The 24,052-nt window shown below is 38.2% G+C and overlaps 1 protein-coding gene across 7 annotated transcripts in view; it reads left to right on the top strand.

Moving 5' to 3' along the window:
• Positions 1 to 23,799, top strand: part of NELL1 (neural EGFL like 1) — a 1,034,396-nt gene extending 1,010,597 nt beyond the window's left edge. For 4 of the 7 annotated variants that reach the window (XM_060403970.1, XM_060403968.1, XM_060403969.1 and 1 more), the window contains 2 exons: positions 18,729 to 18,905; positions 21,355 to 23,799. In XM_060403970.1, coding sequence (XP_060259953.1) covers positions 18,729 to 18,905; positions 21,355 to 21,774 — 597 coding nt within the window. In that variant the 3' untranslated portion in view covers positions 21,775 to 23,799. Of the gene's footprint in view, positions 1 to 7,250; positions 18,003 to 18,728; positions 18,906 to 21,354 lie in introns of those variants that run through there. The other 3 variants (XM_042238438.2, XM_004019441.6, XM_042238439.2) reach the window with 2 other exon arrangements.
• The last annotated feature ends 253 nt before the right edge of the window (positions 23,800 to 24,052 follow it).

Below are 24,052 nucleotides of genomic sequence, written 5' to 3'. Positions count from 1 at the left end.
GGGAACATTTCATGCAAAGATGGGCTCAATAAAGGGCAGAAATGGGACCTAATAGAAGCAGAAGTTATTAAGAAGAGGTGGCAAGAATACACAGAACAACTGTACAAAAAAGATCTTCACGACCAGATAATCACAAAGGTGTGATCACTCACACTCACCTAAAGCCAGACATCCTGGAGTGTGAAGGCAGGTGGGCCTTAAGAACCATCACTACAAACAAAGCTGGTGGAGGTGATGGAATTCCAGTTGAGCTGTTTCAAATCCTGAAAGATGATGATGTGAAAGTGCTGCACTCAATATGCCAGCACATTTGGGAAACAGCAGTGGCAACAGGACTGGAAAAGGTGTTTTCATTACAATCTCAAAGAAAGTAATGCCAAAGAATGCTCAAACTACCACACAATTGCACTCATCTCACACACTAGTAAAGTAATGCTCAAAATTCTCCAAGCCAGGCTCAGCAATACATGAACCATGAATTTTCAGATGTTTAAGCTGGTTTTAAAAAAGGCAAAGGAACCAGAGATCAAATTGCCACCATCCAGTGGATCATGGAAAAAGCAAGAGAGTTCCAGAAAAACATCTATTTCTGCTTTATTGACTATTTCAAAGCCTTTGACTGTGTGGATCACAATAAATGGGAAATTCTGAAAGAGAAGGGCATACCAGACCACCTGACCTGCCTCTTGAGAAACCTATATGCAGTTCAGGAAGCAACAGTTAGAACTGGACATGGAACAACAGACTGGTTCCAAATAGGAAAAGGAGTACGTCAAGGCTGTATATTGTCACTCTGCTTATTTAACTTACATGCAGGGTATATCATGAGAAGTGCTGGGCTGGAAGAAGCACAAGCTGGAATCAAGATTGCTGGGAGAAATATCAATAACCTCAGATATGCAGATGACACCACCCTTATGGCAGAAAGAAAAGAAAAACTAAAGAGCCTCTTGATGAAAGTGAAAGAGGAGAGTGAAAAAGTTGGCTTAAAGCTCAACATTCAGAAAACTAAGATCATGGCATTTGGTCCCATCACCTCATGGCAAATAGATGGGGAAACAGTGGCTGACTATTTCCTGGACTCCAAAATCACTGCAGATGGTGACTGCAGACATGAAATTAAAAGACACTTGCTCCTTGGAAGGGAATTTATAACCATGTTTGACAGCATATTAAAAAACAGAGACATTACTTTGCCAACAAATGTCCATCTAGTCAAGGCTATGGTTTTTCCAGTAGTCATGTATGGATGTTAGAGTTGGTCTATAAAGAAACCTGAGTGCTGAAGAATTGATGCTTTTGAACTGTGGTGTTGGAGAAGACTCTTGAGTGTCCCTTGGACTACAAGGATATCCAGCCAGTCCAGCCCAAAGGAGATCAGTCCTGGGTGTTCATTGGAAGGACTGATTTTGAAGCTGAAACTGCAATACTTTAACCACCTGATGCGAATAGCTGACTCATTTGAAAAGACTGATGCTGGGAAAGATTGAGGGCAGGAGGAGAAGGAGACGACAGAGGATGAGATGGTTGGATGGTATCCCCAACACAATGGACGTTGGTTTGGGTGGACCCCAGGAGTCGGTGATGTACAGGGAGGCTTGGTGTGCTGCGATTCATAGGGTCAAATGAGTTGGACACGACTGAGTGACTGAACTGAATTGATAATGTTTGGTAAAAGAGGTCCTAGCTAGAGCCGTCAGAGTGGAAAAACTTTAATAGATATCAAAACTGAAAAGGGAGAAGTACAATTGTCTCCATTTGCCAATGACTTGATTTTGCATAGAGAAAATCCTAAGACTCAACCAAAATTTATTGGATCTAATAAATAAATTCAGTAAATGTGAGATTAAAAATTAACACACCAAATTCAGTCATACTTCTATATACTAACAATGGATATTCTGAAAAAGAAATTATTGCATTTACAATAGAATTAAACACAATAAAATACTTAGGAATAAATTCACCTAAGGAGGTGAAAGAACTCTACTCTGAAATCTACAAAACTCTGATGAAAGAAATTAAAAACACTAATAAAGGAGATATATTCCATATTCACTAACTGGAAGAATTAATAGTTTTAAGAAAGATGTTGAAATTCTAAGAATGATTCATTACGATCCCAGTCTCTTTCCTCCTGACAGTTGTAACCAGTAGCCTGAAATATGTTTAATAGTCCATTGCTTGCTTTTATCATTTTATCACATATATCTCCAAATAAATACAAACGTGATGTGAAAGGAAAAAAAAAAATGTCAGTGTTACCAAAAGACATGTTTAGTTTTAATGTGATCCCTAATAAGAATTCAATGGAAGTTTTTACAGAAACGGAAAAAAATACTCCTAAAATTTATGCGTAATCTCAGAAGGCCCCCACTGGCATACCACTTACCAGAATTCAGTGTCAAGCAATCCAGTTTTCAGTTTACTTCAGTTTTGTGTGTTTCATCTTTCCTTCTTCGAACCTATTATTTGTTCTTTGCCATTTATTGTAAGAATGACTCTAAGAGCCACTCATAGGATTTTATGAACATGGAGAAGACAGGCACAGAGACAGTGGGCATATACTGGACTTATCCTGACATCCACTAGACACTGGACTGTACACTGAACTGTACATGAGATTTGCACTGGACAATACCTTAGAATGTACACTGCAGTATACACTGGGATGTGCCCTTGGACTGTATACCAGATGTGTCCAAATGTGCTCCAGTGTGTCTAAATATTCACTGATCTACTCAGAGGTGCACTGGACTGTACACTGGACTGTATCCTATACTATATGCTGAATATAGAGTGGGCTGTACACTACTATACCCTGCCTGTACACTGGGCTGTGAAGAAACAAGCACTAGCATGATGTTTTCTAATACATCAGGGACACACATCCTATGAACATATATATGTAACATGCCAGCCTCTAATGATTTCATGATTGTTTCTTCTGATTTTTCCTTGAGGTCCAGGTAGACATAATCAGTCCATTTTCAAGATGCCAAAAAAGATTAAAGGTGAACTTGCTTACATTGTATTACAATCAAAGAGTGATTGATTCTAAATTATTTAATGTATAGATCACAAAACCAAAACCCCACAGCTGAACTTGTTATCAATGTATATTTGTCTACCCATAGCTGTTTTCCAAGGAGAAAATCTGGGGAGAAACCCTTGTAAACAAGTTCAAATCATAGAGTTTAGGGAACATTACTTCTGAATCCCTTGTATTTCTGTCTCTTTATAAATTTTCCCAGATGGCCCCAAAATAAAGCCATGGGGCAACAGATAGTATCATAATTTCAAGCAACAATGAAGAGATACTTTCTATTCACATAAAAAAGGTGCAAGGATAATTGAATATTCACATGTAAAAATAAAACCCTGCACCACTACTTTACATCATTCACCAAAAAATCAAAATGTATTCAAGACTTGAATGTAAGACCTTAAACCAAGAAACACTTAGAAGAAAAAATAGGAATAAAGTTCCTTGTCATGGTAATGATTTTTATTTTATATGATACCTAAAGCACAAGCAACAAAATTTAAAAAATAAGCAATTTGGACTATATCAAGCTAAAAATTTATGAACAGCAGCAGAAGTCCTCAAAATGAAAATATAACCTACAGGCCAGGAGAAAAATTTGTAAACCATCTACCTGACAATGGGTTAAGATATATAAAGAACTCATACAACTTAATAGCATAAAAATAACCCAACTAAATATGCATAAAGGACCTGACATTTCTTAAAAAGATATATGAAAGGCCAACAAGGACATCCCCAAGTTTAACATTACTAGTCATTAGGGAAATACACATTAAGAGCACAAAGAGATATCGCCACATGCCTGTTCAAATAGCTATCATCAAAAGGACAGGCTTGAAATGGAACCTTCGTGCACTGTTCGTAGGATTGAGAATTGGTATGATCACTGTGAAAAACAGCATGGAGGATCCCCCAAAAATTAAAAAATAAAATCACCATATGATCCAGCAGTTTTAGTACTGGGAGTATATCCAAAGGAAATGAAAACATGAACTCAAAATAATAAGTTTACCCAGATGTTCATAGCAGCATTATTTACAATAGCTAAGACATAGAAATAATTTAAGTGTTCATAAATGGATGAATGGATGAGGAGTTGTGGTACAAATGAAGAGTTGTGGTATGCAGTTACAATATTATATTATTTAGCCAGAAAAAAATGAAGAAATCCTACTATTTGCAACAACATGATGGATGGACCTTAATGCGATTATGGTAAGTAAAATAAACCAGACAGAGAAAGCCAAATACTGTATAATTTCAGGTAGAGGTGGTATCAAGAAAGCCCAAACAAATAAATGAAAACATAGAAAAAGAGATCAGACTTGTAGAAGTGGAGGGTGGATGCTAAGTGGATTGAAAGAAGGTGGTCAAAGGGCACAAACTTCTCTAAGATAAGTGAGTGCTGGGGATGTAATGTACAATATGACAACTATAGTTAACATTAATGTCTAATATAAAAGGAACTTATCAAGAAAGTAAATCCTAGTTGTTAACATCTAAAGAACTTTTCACCTTTTTATGTTTTTACTTTTCTTTCCTATCTATATGAGGAAATGGATGTTAGTGGAAGCAACTGTGGTAATCCTTTCACAAAATATGCATGTCAAACACCATTATGCTGTAACTCAAATTTATAAAGAGATATATCCCTCTTATTTCCCCAAAAAATTAGAAAATAATTTTTGACAGCTAACCTGTAATTGAAAAGCCAGAGTGAACACAGCTATTGTTCTGAAGCATGTTAAAGTATAAGAGGGCCTATTTGGCATTCTCACATAATTAATGAGATGTGAAATTATTTTGTACTAATTCTGGAGACTTCACTTATTCATTCTTTTAAACAGCGTACATGGAGAAATTTGACATTCTGATTGTGTCTCACTGCCTATTGAACAGTACCTGCTTCCAGAAGAATCTATCCCTGTGTTTAATGTTGTTCATGAATAGCATGTGGTTCCTGAGATGGTCCTCCTGTAGCTGGGGTGGGTAATAGTCTGGTCAGCTGAGTTGACCAAATGGTTTCATGTCACAGCTATTTTTATTCACTTTTGTTAAATCCATAGGGGAGTTATGTGAGGTATGGTTATATGAGCCAAATATGTTAAAATCATTGTATATGAGCTGTAAGTCAATGGTCTATTGAAAACTTCCTAATATCTGGACATTCCTTTGTCCAAACTAGCTGAATTCCCTGACCCAACTCACCTGCCTAACTAGAGTCTTTTGCATGCTATCTATGAACATGTGCAGACATACATGTATGCATGTATATGTAAATGTATATATATGTGTGTGCATGTGTGTACATATAATCTCTCATCCTCTAATATTTTGAACATTGATTTCTTATTTCTCCTAATAATAGAGTCATGCTTACTATTTGAGGTAAAGCATTTTTTAACTTGTTACCTTATTATACATGTAGCCAGTATATCTCCTTTCCATTCTCCATAAAAGAATGTAAAATGTTTAAAGATTTCTACCTTAGCTGGTAATAAACATATCTCAGCAAACTCTGTCTTATGCAGCATTGTCATCCTAAAGTATATGCAGACCTTAAGGGCAGTTCTGTGAAGTTTGCAGATGTCACCAAACTGAAGGATGGAAAACTATGGCGGATGGCAGACATAGCATTTAGAAAACATTGTGGCAGGCCAGAGAAATGAAATGGATCTAACAAGGTGAAATACGATAGGATAAACACAAAGTTTTACACTTGCCTTCAAATAACAAACCACACAAGGCACAAAAGGACTTAATGATGTTTGGTCTTAATTAATCTCAATACAGATCGACATTATGACATAACTGAAGTAAGAAAGGAAGTAAATATTGAAATCAGGCTGCATTTTAAAAATGACAGCACTTAAAACAAGATGACTATGAATATCAATTCACTTTGTCTTGGTCAGACCATTACTGAGGAATTATACTTAGCTAATTCAGCTACCTCATTTGAGAAATGGTGATAAAATTTTCTAGTCCTTGGAATTATCAGGATTAAAGGTGATAATGCATATAAAAGAGTTGGCACAATGTCTGACATGACATAAATGTTAAATTGATTGTAAATGATGATAACAATTATTGGAAATACTCAAAACTATTGAAGAAGGTGGCACATATATGAGAGGATGGAAAAGCTATTCCATACAAATGAAAATAAAAAGAAAGCTGAAGCAGCAATACTTATAGCAGACAAAATAGGCTTTAAAATAAGACTGTTAAAAGACACAAAGAAGGATACTACATCATGATCAAGGAATCAATCCAAGAAGATAGAACAATTGTGGAAATATATGCACTCAACACTGTAGCACCTCAATATATATGAGACAGATGTAACAAATATAAATGAATAAATTGACTGTAATACAATAACAATAGGGGACTTTAACTCCTCACTTACACCAATGGACAGATCACCCAGTCAAAAAATCAGTAAGGACACACAGGTCTTAAATGGCACATTAGACCAGATAGATTAATTGATATATATAAAACATTCCATTCAAAGAAGAATACACATTCTTCTCAAGTGCACATGGAACATTCTCCAGGATAGATCACATGCTAGGCCACAAATAAGCCTTGGGAAATTTTAAAAAGTTGAAATGATATGAAGCATCTTTTCCATTCATGACACTATGAGATTAGAAATTAACCAGACTCTGCCCTCACTTTCCTGGGAGTACACTCGCCACAGCCACTGCTACAAGACCTGCAAGCAGGCACTAAGCACTGCCCCCAACATCCCAGGAGCACACAAGTGCCCCTGCATTCACACTCCATATCAAGGGGATAACAGCCAGCACATGCTGAGAAAGAGGCAGCAAGCATCCAAACTAAAAGCATTCTCTCAATTCCAAAGGAGATAGCTAAGTAGAACGCCTTGAACTCACCTCCTATCACAAAAAAACAAAAGCACAACTAACCATTGAATGACAATTAACAAGACTGGAACCCACAAAATGATGTTTTACATTCAAACAAAAAGAGGCAAAAATGAAATGGTAGGGGGATACTTTCATGACATAATCAAATCTCATATGTGGTGGGTGGATGACCCAGAAACTAGAAAATAATAATATCACAGAGGTTCTCACACAACAGTGAGAGTTTGGATCCCTATATCAGGCTCCCTAGCCAGAGGCTCTGTCATTGGAAAGAGGAATCCCAAGAGCATTTGCTTTTGCAGGTCAGCAGGACTTGAGTGCAGGAGCTCCACAGGACTGGAAGAAACAAAGACTCTACTCTTGGAGGGCACACAGAAGATTTCACATACATTAGGACCCAGTGCAAAGCTAACTCCATAGGAGACTGGCTGGACCAACCTGCAAGTGTCAGAGAGTTTCCTGATTAGCCATGGCTCACTGAGGAGTGGGAAGACACTTGCGGCAAAGGACCCATGGAATAATGATAAGTGTCAACCATCCCAGAGGCCATCACTTTGGCACCAAGACTTGACCCTACCCCATTGTCTGCAGGCTCTAGTGCTACCTCTATTTAACTTTCCATATCTATTCTTTCCTCTCTTTCCTCTCAAGATATTTGTTAGTTTTATTTTCATTGCTTTATCCCCCACTTGGCACCTTGCTTTAGTTTTGTTTTCCAGCTTGTGCTTTAGTTAGTTTTGTTCTTAACTGGTAAATATAATTTTTAATTTCCTTTGTTCATGGGGTCAATCTACTGTACTTTATTTTTGTTGGACTGTTTTGACTTTGCTCATGGGTATATATGTATATGTGTGTATTACATTATTTTAATTATTATTTATCTGATTTTGTAAGTGCCATTTGTCTGAGGTTTATCTTTGGTTTCTCATTTTTGGATATTTGTTTTAATCTCACTTAATGCCATAACAAACCACTTGTGGAATATTCTTTCCTGACCTGAGATCAAGCTCTGAGCCTTTGGAGTGGGAGCACTGACTCCAAGACCCTAGACTACCAGAGAACTAACCGTAGGGAGCATCAAATAGTGAGAACTCACACAAAGGAAACCACTTGAATACAAGACCCAGCATCACTCAAACACCAGTAACACCCTGTGCAGGATGCCCCATCTAAACAACAAGCAAAGCAAAAATACAAACCCAATAATCAGCAGACAGGATTACCACCTCACTCAGCCTTGCCCATTAGAGGAAAACTAAAGAAACAAACAAAAACTCAGCACAAATCTCACCCTATATGAAGCTTACACAAACCACTGGGTCAACCCTAGGAGGGCAGAAACCAAAAAGAAGAAAGAATTCAACCTTTTATAAGGAAAGAATTCAACTTCCCTTGAGCCCTGGGAAAAGGAGACCTCAAACACAATAAGTTTAAAAAAAATAATGAAAAGGCAGAGAAATAATACACAAATGAAGGGACAAGCTAGAAACACAGAAGTCCAAATAAATGAAAAGGAAATAGGCAAACTACCTGAAAAAGAATTCAGAATAATGATAGTAAAGATGATCAAAAACCTTGAAAACAAAATGGAGAAAATACAAGAATCAATTAAGAAAGACCTAGAAGAATTAAAGAATAAACCTACAGAGACAAACAACACAATTACTGATATTAAAAATACTCTAGAAGGAATCAATTGCAGAATATGTGAAGCAGAAAAACAAATCTGTGAGCTTGAAGATAAAATGGTGGAAATAACTTCTGAAGAGCAGAATAAAGTAAAAAGAATGAAAAGAAATGAGGATAGTCTCAGAGACCTCTGGGACAATATCAAATGCACCAACATTCACAATATAGGGGTCCCAGAAGAAGAGAAAAAGAAGGGTATAAGAGAATTTTTGAAGAGATAATAGTTGAAAATTTCCCCAACATGGAAAAAGAAATAGTCAATAAAGTCCAACAGGCAGAAAGAGTCCCATGCAGGAGACACTCAAGGAGAAACATGCCAAGATACATACTAATAAAACTAACAAAGACTAAACACACAAAAAAGAATATTAAAAGCAGCAAGAGAGAAGCAACAAGTAACATACAGGGGAAACCCCATATGCTTAACAGCTGATCTTTCAGCAAAAATGCTGCAGGCCAGAAGGGAATAGCAGGACATATCTAAAGTACTGAAAGGGAAAAATCTACAAACAAGATTACTGTACCTGGCAAGGATCTCATTCAAAATTGATGAAGAAATAAAAAACTTTTCAGACAAGCAAAAGTTAGATAATTCAGTACCACCAAACCAGCTTTACAACAAATGTTAAAGGGACTTATATAGTCAAGAAATACAAGAGAAGAAAAACAGTCTACAAATTCAACCCCAACAATTAAGAAAATATCAATAGGAACATATATATCAATAATTACTTTTAAGTGGATTAAATGCTCCAACCAAAAGACACAGACTGACTGAATGGATACAAAACAAGACCCATATATATGCGACCCATATATATGCTGTTCAGACATAAAGACACATATAGACCAAAAGTGAGAGGATGGAAAAATATATTCCATGCAAATAGGAAGTAAAAGAAAGCTGGAGCAGCAATCCTCATATCAGACAAAACAGACCTTAAAGATTACAAGGGAGGACATTATGTAATAATCACTGAATCAATCCAAGAGGAAGACATAACAATTGTAAATATGGCATCCCACTCCAGTACTCCTGCCTGGAAAATCCCATGGACGGAGGAGCCTGGTAGGGTGCAGTCCATGGGGTCGCTGAGGATCGGACACGACTGAGCAACTTCAGTTTCACTTTTCACTTTCATGCATTAGAGAAGGAAATGGCAACCCACTCCAGTGTTCTTGCCTGGAGAATCCCAGGGATGGGGGAGCCTGGTAGGCTGCCGTCTATGGGGTCGCACAGAGTTGGACACAGCTGAAGTGACTTAGCAGCAGCAGCAGCATGCACCCAACATAGGAGCACATCAATATATGAGGCAAACAGTAACAGACATAAAAAGAGAAATTGACAATATAACAATAATAGTGGGAGACTTAAACACCCCACTCACACCGATGGACAGATCATAAAAAAAAAATTAATAAGGAAACACAAGTCTTAAACGATACATTAGATGAGATGGATCTCACTGATATCTTTAGGACATTCCATCCAAATGCAAAACAATACAGCTTGTCAAGTGCACATGGAACATTCTCCAGGATAGATCACACCTTGGGTCACAAATTGAACCTCAGTTAATTTAAGAAAATTGAAATCATATCAAACATCTTCTCCACCCACAATGATATGAAACACAACATCAATTACAAGGAAAAAAGTCTAAGAAAAACAAACACATGGAGATTAAACATGTTTCTAAACATCTACAGGTTACTGAAGAAATCAAAAGGGAAATCAAAATTCCAGAAACAAATGACAATGAAAACACAACAGCCCAAAACCTATGGTATACAGCAAAAGCAGTTCTCAGTGGGAAGTTTATAGCAATATAATTCTACCTCAATAAACAAGAAAAACATTGACTAGACAACTTATCTTTACATCTAAAGCAACTGAACAAAGAACAACAACAACAACAAAAAAAAAACCCACCCAAAATTAATAGAAAAGAAGAAATCACAAAGATCCAAGAAGAAATAATGAAAAAGAAATGAAAGAAACAATAGTAAATATTAATAAAAGTAAAAGCAGGTTCATTGAAAAGATAAAGAAAATTGACAAAGCTTTAGACAGACTCATCAAGAACAAAAGAGAGGAGAATCAAACCAACAAAATTAGAAATGCAAAAGGAGAGGTTACGACAGACAATGCAGAAATACAAAGGATTATAGGAGACTATTATGAACAACTCTAACGCAGTAAAATGGATAACCTGGAAGAAATGTAAAGATTCTTAGAAAAGTTCAGCCTTCCAAGAGTGACTCAGGAAGAAATAGAAATTATGAACAGCCCAATTACAAGCACTGAAATTAAAGCTGTGATCAAAAATCTCCCAAAAAACAAAAGCCCAGGACCAGGTGGCTTCACACAATTCTATCAAACATTGAGAGAAGAGCTAATGCCTATCCTTCAAAAACTCTTTCAAAAAAATTGCAAAGGAAAGCTTCCAAACTCATTCTGCAAAGCCACCATCACCCTGATACCAAAACCAGACAAAGACCACACACAAAAAAGAAAACTACAGGCCAATATCACTGATGAACATAGATGCAAAAATCCTCAACAAAATTTTAGCAAACAGAATTCAGCAACCCATCTAAAAGCTTATACACCATGATCAAGTTGGGTTTATTCCATGAATGCAAGGATCCTTCAATATATGCAAACCAATCAATGTTATATACCATATTAACAAATTGAAAAGTAAAAACCATATGATAATCTCAACAGATGCATAAAAATCCTTTGACAAAATTCAGCACCCATTTATGATTAAAACTCTTCAAAAAATGGGCATAGAAGGAATCTATTTTAACATAGTAAAGGCCATATATGATAAGCCTATAGCAAACATTATTCTCAACGGTGAAAAACTGAAAGCATTCCTCCTAAGATCAGTGACAAGACAAGGCTCTGCACTTTTGCCACTATTATTCAACATAGTTCTGGAATTCTTAGCTATAGCAATCAGAAAAGAAAAACAAATATAAGGAATCCAGATGAGAAAAGAAGTAAAGCTGTCACTGTTTGCAGATGACAAGATATTGTACATAGAAAATCCTAAAGATATATCAGAAAATTACTAGAGCTAATCAGTGAATTTAGCGAAGTTGCAGGATACAACATCAATATACAGAAATCACTTGCATTTCTATATACCAACTATAAAGAATCAGAAAGAGAAATTAAGGAATCAATCCCATTCACCATTGCAACAAAAAGAATCAAATATCTAGGAATAAACTCACCTGAGACAAAAGAACTGTACACAGAAAATTATCAGACACTGATGAAAGGCATCAAAGACAACATAAACAGATGGAGTGATATTCCATGTTCCTGGGTAGGAAGAATCAGTATTGTGAAAATGACTATACTACCAAACACAATCTACAGATTCAATGTTATCCCTATCAAATTCAGTTCAGTTCAGTTCAGTCCAGTCGATCAGTCGTGTCTGACTCTTTGCCACCCCATGAATCTCAGCACGCCAGGCCTCTCTGTCCATCACCAACTCCCGGAGTTCACTCAGACTCACGACCATTGAGTCCGTGATGCCATCCAGCCATCTCATCCTCGGTTGCCCCCTATTCCTCCTGCCATCAATCCCTCCCAGCATCAGAGTCTTTTCCAATGAGTCAACTCTTCCCATGAGGTGGCCAAAGTACTGGAGTTTCAGCTTTAGCATCAGTCCTTCCAAAGAAATCCCAGGGCTGATCTCCTTCAGAATGGACTGGTTGGATCTCCTTGCAGTCCAAGGAACTCTCAAGAGTCTTCTCCAACACCACAGTTCAAAAGCATCAATTCTTCGGCACTCAGCCTTCTTCACAACCAACTCTCACATCCATACATGACCACTGGAAAAACCATGCCTTGACTAGACAGACCTTAGTCGGCAGAGTAATGTCTCTGCTATTGAATATGCTATCTAGGTTGGTCATAACTTTTCTTCCAAGGAGTAAGCATCTTTTAATTTTATGGCTGCAATCACCATCTGCAGTGATTTTGGAGCCCAAAAAAATAAAGTCTGACACTGTTTCCACTGTTTCCCCATCTATTTCCCATGAAGTGATGGGACCAGATGCCATGATCTTCATTTTCTGAATGTTGAGCTTTAAGCCAACTTTTTCACTCTCCTCTTTCACTTTCATCAACAGGCTTTTTAGTTCCTCTTCACTTTCTATCATAAGGGTGGTGTCATCTGCATATCTGAGGTTCTTGATATTTCTCCCAGCAATCTTGATTCCAGCTTCTGTTTCTTCCAGTCCAGCGTTTCTCTGATGTACTCTGCATATAAGTTAAATAAGCAGGGTGACAACATACAGCCTTGATGCACTCCTTTTCCTATTTGGAACCAGTCTGTTGTTCCACATCCTGTTCAAACTGTTGCTTCCTGACCTGCATACAGATTTCTTGAGGCAGGTCAGGTGTTCTGGTATTCCCATCTCTTTCAGAATTTTCCAGTTTATTGTGATCCATACAGTCAAAGGCTCTGGCATAGTCAATAAAGCAGAAATAGATGTTTTTCTGGAACTCTCTTGCTTTTCCATGATCCAGCAGATGTTGACAATTTGATCTCTGATTCCTCTGCCTTTTCTAAAACCAGCTTGAACATCAGGAAGTTCACGGTTCACATATTGTTGAAGCCTGGCTTGGTGAATTTTGAGCATTACTTTAATAGCGTGTGAGATGAGTGCAATTGTGCAGTAGTTTGAGCATTCTTTGGCATTGCCTTTCTTTGAGATTGGAATGGAAATTGACCTTTTCCAGTCCTGTGGCCACTGCTGAGTTTTCCAAATTTGCTGGCATATCGAGTGCAGCACTTTCACAGCATCATCTTTCAGGATTTGAAATAGCTCAACTGGGATTCCATCACCCCCACTAGCTTTGTTCGTAGTGATGCTTTCTAAGGCCCACTTGACGTCACATTCCAGGATGTCTGGCTCTAGACTAGTGATCACACCATCATGATTATCTGGGTCATGAAGATCTTTTTGTACAGTTCTTCTGTGTATTCCTGCCACCTCTTCTTAATATCTTCTGCTTCTGTTAGGTCCAGACCATTTCTGTCCTTTATCGAGCCCATCTTTGCATGAAATGTTCCCTTGGTATCTCTAATTTTCTTGAAGAGATCTCTAGTCTTTCCCATTCTGTTCTTTTCCTCTATTTCTTTGCATTGATTGCTGAAGAAGGCTTTCTTATCTCTTCTTGCTATTCTCTGGAACTCTGCATTCAGATGCTTATATTTTTCCTTTTCTCTTTTGCTTTTCACTTCTCTTCTTTTGACAGCTATTTGTAAACCCTCTACAGACAGCCATTTTTCTTTTTTGCATTTCTTTTCCATGGGGATGGTCTTGATCCCTGTGTGCTGTACAGTGTCATAAACCTCATTCTATAGTGCATCAGGCACTTTATCTATCAGATCTAGGCCCTTAAATCTATTTCTCACTTCCACTATATAATCATAAGGGATTTGATTTAGGTCATACCTGAATGGTCTAGCGGTTTTCCTTACTTTCTTCAATTGAGTCTGAATTTGGTAATAAGAAGTTCATGATCTGAGCCACAGTCAGCTCCCGGTCCTGTTTTTGTTGACTGTATAGAGCTTCTCCATCTTTGGCTGCAAAGAATATAACAACAGTCTAGAACAACATACTGGTTCCAAATAGGAAAAGGAGTAGGTCAAGGCTGTATATTGTCACCCTGCTTATTTAACTTCTATGCAGAGTACATCATGAGAAACGCTGGACTGGAAGAAACATGAGCTGGAATCAAGATTGCCGGGAGAAATATCAATAACTTCAGATATGCAGATAACACCACCCTTATGGCAGAAAGCGAAGAGGAGCTAAAAAGCCTCTTGATGAAAGTGAAAGAGGAGAGTTAAAAAGTTGGCTTAAAGCTCAATATTCAGAAAACGAAGATCATGGCATCTGGTCCCATCACTTCATGGGAAATAGATGGGGAAACAGTGTCAGACTTTATTTTGGGGGGCTGCAAAATCACTATAGATGGTGATTGCAGCATGAAATTAAAAGACGCTTACTCCTTGGAAGAAAAGTTATGACCCACCTAGACAGTATATTCAAAGCAGAGACATTACTTTGCCAACTAAGGTCCATCTAGTCAAGGCTATGGTTTTCCAGTGGTCATGTATGGATGTGAGAGTTGGACTTTGAAGACGGCTGAGCACCGAAGAATTGATGCTTTTGAACTGTGGTGTTGGAGAAGACTCTTGAGAGTTCCTTGGACTGCACGGCGATCCAACCAGTCCATTCTGAATGAGATCAACCCTGGGATTTCTTTGGAAGGAATGATGCTAAAGCTGAAACTCCAGTACTTTGGCCACCTCATGGGAAGAGTTGACTCATCGGAAAAGACTCTGATGCTGGGAGGGATTGATGGCAGGAGGAGAAGGGGAGAGCCGAGGATGAGATGGCTGGATGGCATCACGGACTCAATGGACATGAGTCTGAGTGAACTCCAGAAGATGGTGATGGACAGGGAGGCCTGGCGTGTTGCGATTCATAGGGTTGCAAATAGTCGGACACGACTGAGCGACTGAACTGAACTGATCTGAACTGAAGGAGACAAAAGACTTGTAATCTGTAAACTGTAAAATGTTAATGAAATACATTGTAGATGACACAGAGAGGTATTTCATGTTCTTGTATTGGAAGAATCAAGATTGTGAAAATGATTATACTCCACAAGACAATCTACAGATTTAATGATATCCCTGTTGCTGCTAAGTCACTTCAGTCGTGTCCAGCTCTGTGCCGCCCCATAGATGGCAGCCCACCTGGCTCCCCTGTCCCCAGGATTTTCTAGGCAAGAGTACTGGAGTGGGTTGCCATTTCCTTCTCCAGTGCATGAAAATGAAAAGTGACAGTGAAGTCGCTCAGTCATGTCCGACTCTTCATGACCCCATGGACTGCAGGCTACCAGGCTTCTCCATCCTTGGGATTTTCCAGGCAAGAGTACTGGAGTGGGAATGATATCCCTATCAAATTATTAATGGCATTTTTCATAGAACTAGACAAATGAGACGTAGTTAAACCTAAAAGCTTCTGTACAGCAGAATAAACCATCAGCAAAACAAAAAGACAACGCACTGAATGGGAGAAACTATTTGCAAATGAAGTGGCCAACAAGGGTGTTATCTCTAAAATATATGAAGAGCTCATACAGCTCTATGTCTAACAAACAACCCCATCAAAACATGGGCAAAATATCTAAATAATAGTTTCCTCAAAGAAGACATACAGATGCCAGAAAAGCACATGAAAGGATGCTCAACATCAGTAATTATCAGAGAGATGCAAATCAAAACTACAATAAGGTATTGCCTCACACTGGTCAGACTAGCCATCATCCAATCTACAAACAATAAATGCTGGAAAGGATGAATAGAAAAAGGAACCGTCCTACACTGTTGGTGAGAATGTAAACTGGTACAACCTCCATGGAGAATGGTCTGAAGGTTCCTTATAAGACTGAAAATGGAACTACCATATTATCCAGGAATCCCACTCCTGGGCATATATCCAGAGAAAACTAAGAATGGAACTACCATATGATCCAGCAATCCCATTCCTGGGCATACATCCAGAGAAAACTGAACTTCAAGGTGCATGCACCCCAGTGTTCACTAAGCACTATTTACAATAGCCAAGACATGCAAGCAACTCAAATGTCCATTGACAGAGGAATGGGTAAAGATGTGGTACACATATTCAATGCAGAATTACTCAGCCATAGGAAAAGAACAAGATAATGCCTTTGCAGAACATAGATGGACCTAGAGATCATCATATTAAGTGAAGTAAGTCAGAGAAGAATCTCATGATATTGCTTATGTGTGAAATCTTTAAAAAATGATACAAATGAACTTATTTACAAAACAGAAATAGACACACAGATGTAGAAAACAAACTATGGTTACTAAAAGGAAAATGAGAGGAATATTAGGATTATGGATTAAAATAAACACATTATCATATGTAAAAATAGATAACCAACAGGGACTTACTTTATAGCACAGGGAACTGTACTCAAAATCTTATATTAACCTATAACAGAAGATAATATAACAAGAAAAAATATGTATTTACTTGTAACTGAATCACTTTGTACAGCTGAAAAATAATACAACTTTGCAAATCAACTATAATTAAAAATAAAAATAATTTTTTAAAGTGGCAACAACAGTGAAAAGATTTAAAACTATGAGGAATCATCAAAAAACTAGATATGTTTGCTCTAGAGATGAGATGATTCAGAAGAAACACAAAAGCTCTCTTCTAAGAATGAAGAATAAAAATGTGATAGTAGGCTGAAGAGTTCTTTGATTACGAAGGATGAAAACAAGGATCAGTGAAGACGGGCAACAAAAATCCAATTTTTAACAGAATGGTACAAAGTTACATGAGTAAAATACCTTCCATGGTGGTAAGTTCTTCAAGAGAATTTAGAGCACAGGTTTTGATGACTTTTGAATATGGTTGCTCTAGACTAATCAAGTATAGGTCAAAATTTGGTTATGTGTCCTCTAAGGTATATTCTGGCCCTGAGATTCTCTGGTTTTGTAAATATTTGGCAAAGCGGTTTTAATCATAAAAGGTGGCCACTTGTGTCACCTTAAATTTTTAGCTGTTCATTGGCTGAGGTGAGAAGTTACTGTAAGCAACAGACATATAAATAAGCAGCAGCACTGAGTAATATTCTATTGTATATGTATAGCACATCTTTGTCTAGTCCTATGTCAGTGGACGTTTAGGTTGCTTCCATATCCTGGCTATTGTTAATTGTGCAGCAGGGAGCATTGGGGCACATGTGTCTTTTTGAATTATGGTTTTCTCAGGGTATATGTCCAGTAATGGGATTGCTGGGTCATATTGGGTCACTTGTAGTGATGTGGATAAATCTAAAGTCTGTCACACAAAGTGAAGTCAGAAAGAGGAAAATAAATATCAGATATTAATACATGCATATGGAATCTAGAAAATTTGTACTGATGAACCTATTTGCAGGGCAGGAATAGAGATGCAGATATAGAGAACGCACTTGTGGATATAGGGAAGGAACGGCAGAGGGTGAGACAAACTGAGTGTGCATTGCCATATATATACTAGCATGCGTAAAGCAGCTAGTGGGAAGCTGCTGTGTAGCACGGGAAGCGCAGCTTGGTGCTCTGCGATGACCTAGAGGGTGGGATGGAGGGGAGGTGTGAAGGAGGCTTAAGAAGGAGGGGATATATGTATAAAATGTATATAGAGAGCTGATTGACGTTGTACAGCAGAAACTAACACAACATTGTAAAGCAATTATACTCCAATTAAAAAAAAAAAGAAACACTGCAAAACATTGTTTTAATGTTTGAATGCTATCAACTTTCAATCCTTTATGAGTATTTAAGGTCTTTACTCCAGAAATTATAGTTTGCTATAATTTGGGGAACTCCCACCTCAAGGTGGGAGGCGGCACCTGTAGTAAACATGTTAAAAACTATCCTGTAGAAGAAAAGTTATTTTGAAACCAGGAAATGTAATGGTGCTGCTGAGAGGATTGCTACCTCTGTGATGCTGGATAAGTCATTTAGCCTCTCTGAGCCTCGGTTAATTCTTTTATAAAAAGGGTATAGTCAGACTTCCTCCCATAGCTGAGGCAGAGATAAAAGTAGATGAATGCGTTTGCATGTCTCAGGTCATTCACTATGACCTGGGAAAAGTACAGCAGCGTGATTTTCCACTCAAACGAGTCCTTGATCATTCATGCATTTTGAGCTGCTTAGTTATAATTTTACTTAGAAATCAGATTTTTAAGAAACATTTAGAAAAAAGTTTCAAGAACACTTCTTTTTTAAACTTGGAAATGTCTCCCTGTTAACACGGACTGCTCTGCAGGCAAGGGCAGGGAGAAACAGGGTGTGTAGACGTGAGTATACGTGCATGCGCATCTGTTTGAGCAAAACGGGAGGTGGCCAGGGGGTTACTATGACTGTCAGAAATCTGTCATATGTGCTCTGTCCAGTGTTTACAAGACTCGTTTTCTTAGTGCAGGCTTATTGCTTAACCTCACTTCTAAACAGGACGGGAAGATATTCTGCCGGCGGACAGCATGTGATTGCCAGAATCCAAGCGTTGACCTTTTCTGCTGCCCAGAGTGTGACACCAGGGTCACAAGCCAATGTTTGGATCAAAATGGAAACAAGCTCTATCGGAGTGGAGACAACTGGACTCACAGCTGCCAGCAGTGCCGCTGTCTGGTATGCTGTCTTCCTTCAGAGTGTGTTGTCCCTTATACTCTCGGGGGTTTACAACTCAGTTGCCTATGGGCTTTAGTTTCCTGCTATTTGTGATCCTGGGCAGGAAGGTATGGGTCCTGTGGCTAGTGAAGGGGCAAATGCTCTTCCAGAAGACATTCATATTCCACTGTTTAAAACAGCATGCAAGACATTTACATAGGACAAATTTGGTCCAAGTTACTTTGCAACTGCTACTTTTTAGCAAATCCAGGACAATAAAAATCCCCAAATGACAGAAAGCTTTTGAGGCCTTGATCAGTACTTGTAGTTCTTACAGAGCCAAGTCTTTCATTTCTTGGGACATTACCAATAAAGCTTTCAGTATGAGAGATAACAGAACATAATAGAAATACTAGGGAATAAGAATTCAGTCTTGGTTCTCCCACATACAAGCTCTGTGTGATTAACTTGGGCAAGTCCCAGCATTTCACTTGATCATTCTTTTCTTCAGTGTATACAAGTAGATGAGCACCTATTTTGTGGGGCTGTTGTGAAGATCAGAGATAGGTGTAAATGGCAAATATAGTATTTGACACATAGAAAGTACTTAATGCACAGCAGTAATTACTGTTCATGTTTCCTGTATTAAAAAATTGGTTTCAAGAGCTAAACCTTCATAGAGAAAAATGAAGGGTTCCTTTGCATCTAAATATGGGGATACTAAGGGTATAATTAGGTCTGAGAAATTTCAGAGAAACAGCTTAATTTCTGGAACTGGTTCTTTCTGTTTCAGATTATACCACAGACAGAGATTCCTAATGTTGCAAAGACTGTTACAACACATTATCATAGTGAATATGATATTCTGTCTCTGAGGGAATTACAGCCAGAGGAGTTGTCAATTTGTAACAGAAACTGTTAGCTGCATTTTGTAATGTAACATTTTCTAAAGTTAATGATTCAGTCTATAGATACTGCATAAAAACAGGCATTCAGAGACATCATGCTGTAAATTTCCATTGGATTTTCTAAAGTCACCTGGAGAATGTGCAGATAATCTTAGTAGAAATAATTCCTTCTTAATTACTCCTAATGCTGAGGAGTATAACTCAGACATATTCAAATTGTAGCTATTTTTCACATCTCCCATTCAAGAACAAACTCAACACAGCTATAGAATTAGCTCACGTATCAGTCTGAAAAATTGCCTTTCAAAGAAGCCAGTCTTCAGCACTCAGAAGAATGAGTATTAATTTTAGACATGAAATTTTTACAGAATTTCAAGAGTATCCCCTGCCATCCCAGACCCTAATATTTTTTTGGAAAACTGATGCTAATGAATATAACTTTGTGATGACTTGAGAATATAGTGGGTTATATTTAATGTCAAAAATTTGCACGTGCCAGATCCCAGATGCAGTGATCATGACGTGTGTGATAAGTCACTTCAGTCACGTCTGACTCAGCAACCCTATGGACTGTAGCTCACCAGGCTCCTCTGCCCATGGGATTCTCCAGGCAAGAATACTGGAATGGGTTGCCATGCCCTCCTCCAGGGGATCTTCCTGATCCAGGGGTTGTACCCATGTCTCTTACATCTCCTGCATTGGCAGGCGGGTTCTTTACCACTGGCACCACCTGGGAAGCCTCGTGAGCATGACAGACATGGGCAATCACAAAGCTGATCAAAGGCCATAATCTTGTGATGCTGACTGATTTTGAGTACGAGTTTGCATTAATTATAATGTGTCATGATAACAGAAAAGACTACATAGAGAAACAGATCTGCTAAGTGCAGTTCAGTGGGGCCACAGTTGCCAGTTTATAGACTACTTGGAGGCTGCATCTAAACTGTAACACTGTACTGCACATCAGTGATGTATCACTAGCCAGACAGAACATTCAAAACCATTCTGAAATGGTTCTCCCGATATTGCACAACCTCAGTTCTAAATCTAACATAAGCAACTCAGTGTGATGTTGTTGAAGTAGTATAGGGACTCAGGTTCCTCCTTTGACCTTAAGAAAAATAAGTTTCTCTTTATACACTAGCCCAGTATCATCTCTTTGTTCATTTGATTAGCATTTATTGACCAGAACTGTGCTAAGGATCAGGGAGATAAAGGGAGAAACCCAGAACCTGAAAGCTCAAAACTTAATCTGGAATTGTAAGAATCACTAAAAAATAATTATGAGTTGCCGTTGGCACAGAGAGATGGGACCTAACTCTCTCCATGGCTGCAATATAGGCAGTCAGCAAAAGCATACTGGAGGAGATGATGTCTGTATTCCTCCTTTAAGGAGGAAGCACATCATACCCATATGGCATCATACACATAATGATGCTAAATTCGGGGCAGTCAATGAGGGCAGTCATGGGATTCTTGAGGATTTCCCTCTCTAGGACTTTGGCAACAGGATTGTGCCAAAAGCTAATGAGGAGGCATTGTTGTTGTTGTTTTTTCCACAGGAAGGAGAGGTAGACTGCTGGCCACTTACTTGCCCCAGTTTGAGCTGTGAGTACACAACTATCCTGGAAGGGGAATGTTGTCCCCGCTGTGTCAGTGACCCCTGCCTGGCTGATAATATCGCCTATGACATCAGAAAAACTTGCCTGGACAGCTATGGCCTTTCAAGGCTTAGCGGCTCAGTGTGGACAATGGCTGGATCTCCATGCACAACCTGCAAATGCAAGGTAATTGGGTGTCCTGAGGGTAACCAGGCCTCGGACATGTGCCTGAGAACACCTGCAGGAGGTCCGCTCCTGATAGTTCTGAAGGCACGGGTTCCACGGGGCATGGAAACACAGGCAGGCATTTGCTTCTCACCGGAGGTTAATCTGTCTGAATGGATGCTAGTTGTACTGTGTATAAAGGCAAATTCCAAATGAACATGGAACAAAATAGTCCTCTCTTGCCTGTAAAACATGGAATTTAAATCATTGACCCTAGGCCCAATTATGGCTGATTTAAGCTATTTTGACATGAATATGGGAAAGAAAGAAAAAAAAAAAAAAAAGACCTATTTTCATCCGGGAAAAAATTTTAAGCTCTTTCTGGCAACTGTCTATGTTAGAAGAAGGTGTTCTATAAATCTGCGAAATTGTTTGCTTTGTTTAATTATCACAATGCCTAATGCAGGGACTTGAAGCTCCTGCTGTAAGATTTAATTAACTGTGATTATTTTCTTGTCTTTTTGGAGGAGTTCCCATGAGGCATTGTCACATGTCTTTAAAATTAAAAACTGACCCCTTCCCCCTTTCTAAGTTTATGGAGAGTTATGACTGTAGTAGACTTTAGGCAGGGTTAAATTGCTGCTGAAACATCTGCTTAAATTCCCATGATTAAGCATGTTAAAAACATTAATCCATTTGATTCTACCAAATCCTGGCTCAGCTTCATGCATCAGTGGAAGGATCCCAACTTGCCTTTTTGTGCTGTTATAAATATGGGTTCTTTTTTTCTGAGAACTATCATAAAATGCAGCCCCCAATAGGAAGAGGACATCAAACTTCATAAAGCAAACGTTATGATCCCATATTCCTTCAGCCCATCAAACACAATGACCAGGGAATATATAAACCTATGGTATTCAGTATTATTTCTCGGAGGTCAGGTTTGAAATTCATTTAGGAGAATTATAAAGGTATATTTACATTATGTGTGCACACATGCTCAGTTGCTCAGTCATGTCTGACTCTTTGCAACCCCATGGACTATAGCCCACCAGACTACTCTGTCCATGGAATTTCCCAAGCAAGAATACTGGAGTGGGTTGCTATTTTCTCCTCAAGGAGATCTTCCAGACTCAGAGACTGAACCAGCATCTCCTATGTCTCCTGCATTGACAGGCAGAGTCTTTACCACTGAGCCACCTGGGAAGTCCATATTTAATATTAATATGTGTAATTGATTTCTCATGAATTCTTAATAATTGATATGTACCTTCCCTCTCATAGTCACCATGAGAGAGTCTGTATTTACCCCTAATATGCCCACCTTTCTGGAAGCCATGTTTATTTTCAGGTTCTTTTTGGTATTTTTGATTAGTTTTATTAATGGTAATTTATCTTTCAGAGGGTTAATTTTGGAAGGAATCTCAATTAGAGTAATTGTAGTAAATAAACTGTGTGAACAAACAAGTTGGAAATACAGAGTAGTCTCAAACATGGTCTGAGTTCGGATGGGGTATATGAAGTTTCACTGCCAGCAGAACCCAGCAAGAGGGACCCAGCAGGATCTCATAAGTCTTGCCTTCCATTTTACTCCTCTTCTGGCATTTTTCTAGTAAATATTTTTATAACATTCATGGAATTGGTCTCAAAATGTAGCTGATCATTTTGAATGTAAAAGTGGACACTGCATATTGATTTGTATTCTATGTCTCTGGCTAATGCTTGTGTCTTGATGCACAGAATGGAAGTGTCTGCTGTTCTGTGGATCTGGAGTGTCTTCATAATAATTGAAGTATTTAAAATGAACTCATCATCGCAGAAGAAAAATGGACAAAATAACCATCCAACATGATGAAGAAGGAGTTGGTGTTTGGGTTTTTTTTGTTTTTTTTTTTTTTTTTTTAAGCCACAGACAATTACCAAAGTTTCCATTGAAGGAAGGTGTTTCGGGGTTGCCTTTTGGACCTACCATGTTGCTCATTCTTGCTAACCTAGTCTAGGTGACCTATAGTGCATTGCACTTAAGTCTATAATTGTTAAAAAAAAAAAAAAAAGTTTCCCGTGTTGTAAATCACGTTTCCCTTATCAGATCATTTACAGACACATTTAAATGATCTCATGGTAAATGTTGATGTATTTTTTGGTTTATTTTGTGTACGAACATAATAGAGACTTGGCTCCTTTTATTTATTTTTTTCTGGATTTTTGGATCAAATTCTACAATAAAGTTGCCTGTTGTGATTTTTGTCCCATCCACTGAATACTTAATATTCACATTCCTGTGAAATGTATTAATGTGTGTATGTACAGCCTAACTGCATCTTAAATTGCAAACTGTTGGACACATCTAGATCCCCACACATTCAGCTTAAACCAGCTGAAAGCAATTATGATATGTTAAAGAAGGGAAAGACCACAGACATAAATAAATAGCTATTTTGAAAATAATTTTCTCCTCCCTCTTACAAACAAAATGAAACAAAATCTTAAGCCA

Source organism: Ovis aries, chromosome 21, assembly GCF_016772045.2.
Source record: "Ovis aries strain OAR_USU_Benz2616 breed Rambouillet chromosome 21, ARS-UI_Ramb_v3.0, whole genome shotgun sequence".
NCBI classification, from domain to species: Eukaryota; Metazoa; Chordata; class Mammalia; order Artiodactyla; family Bovidae; genus Ovis; species Ovis aries.
The sequence above is the reverse complement of the archived record's forward strand: the minus strand, read 5'-3'. Positions and strand labels throughout refer to the sequence as shown.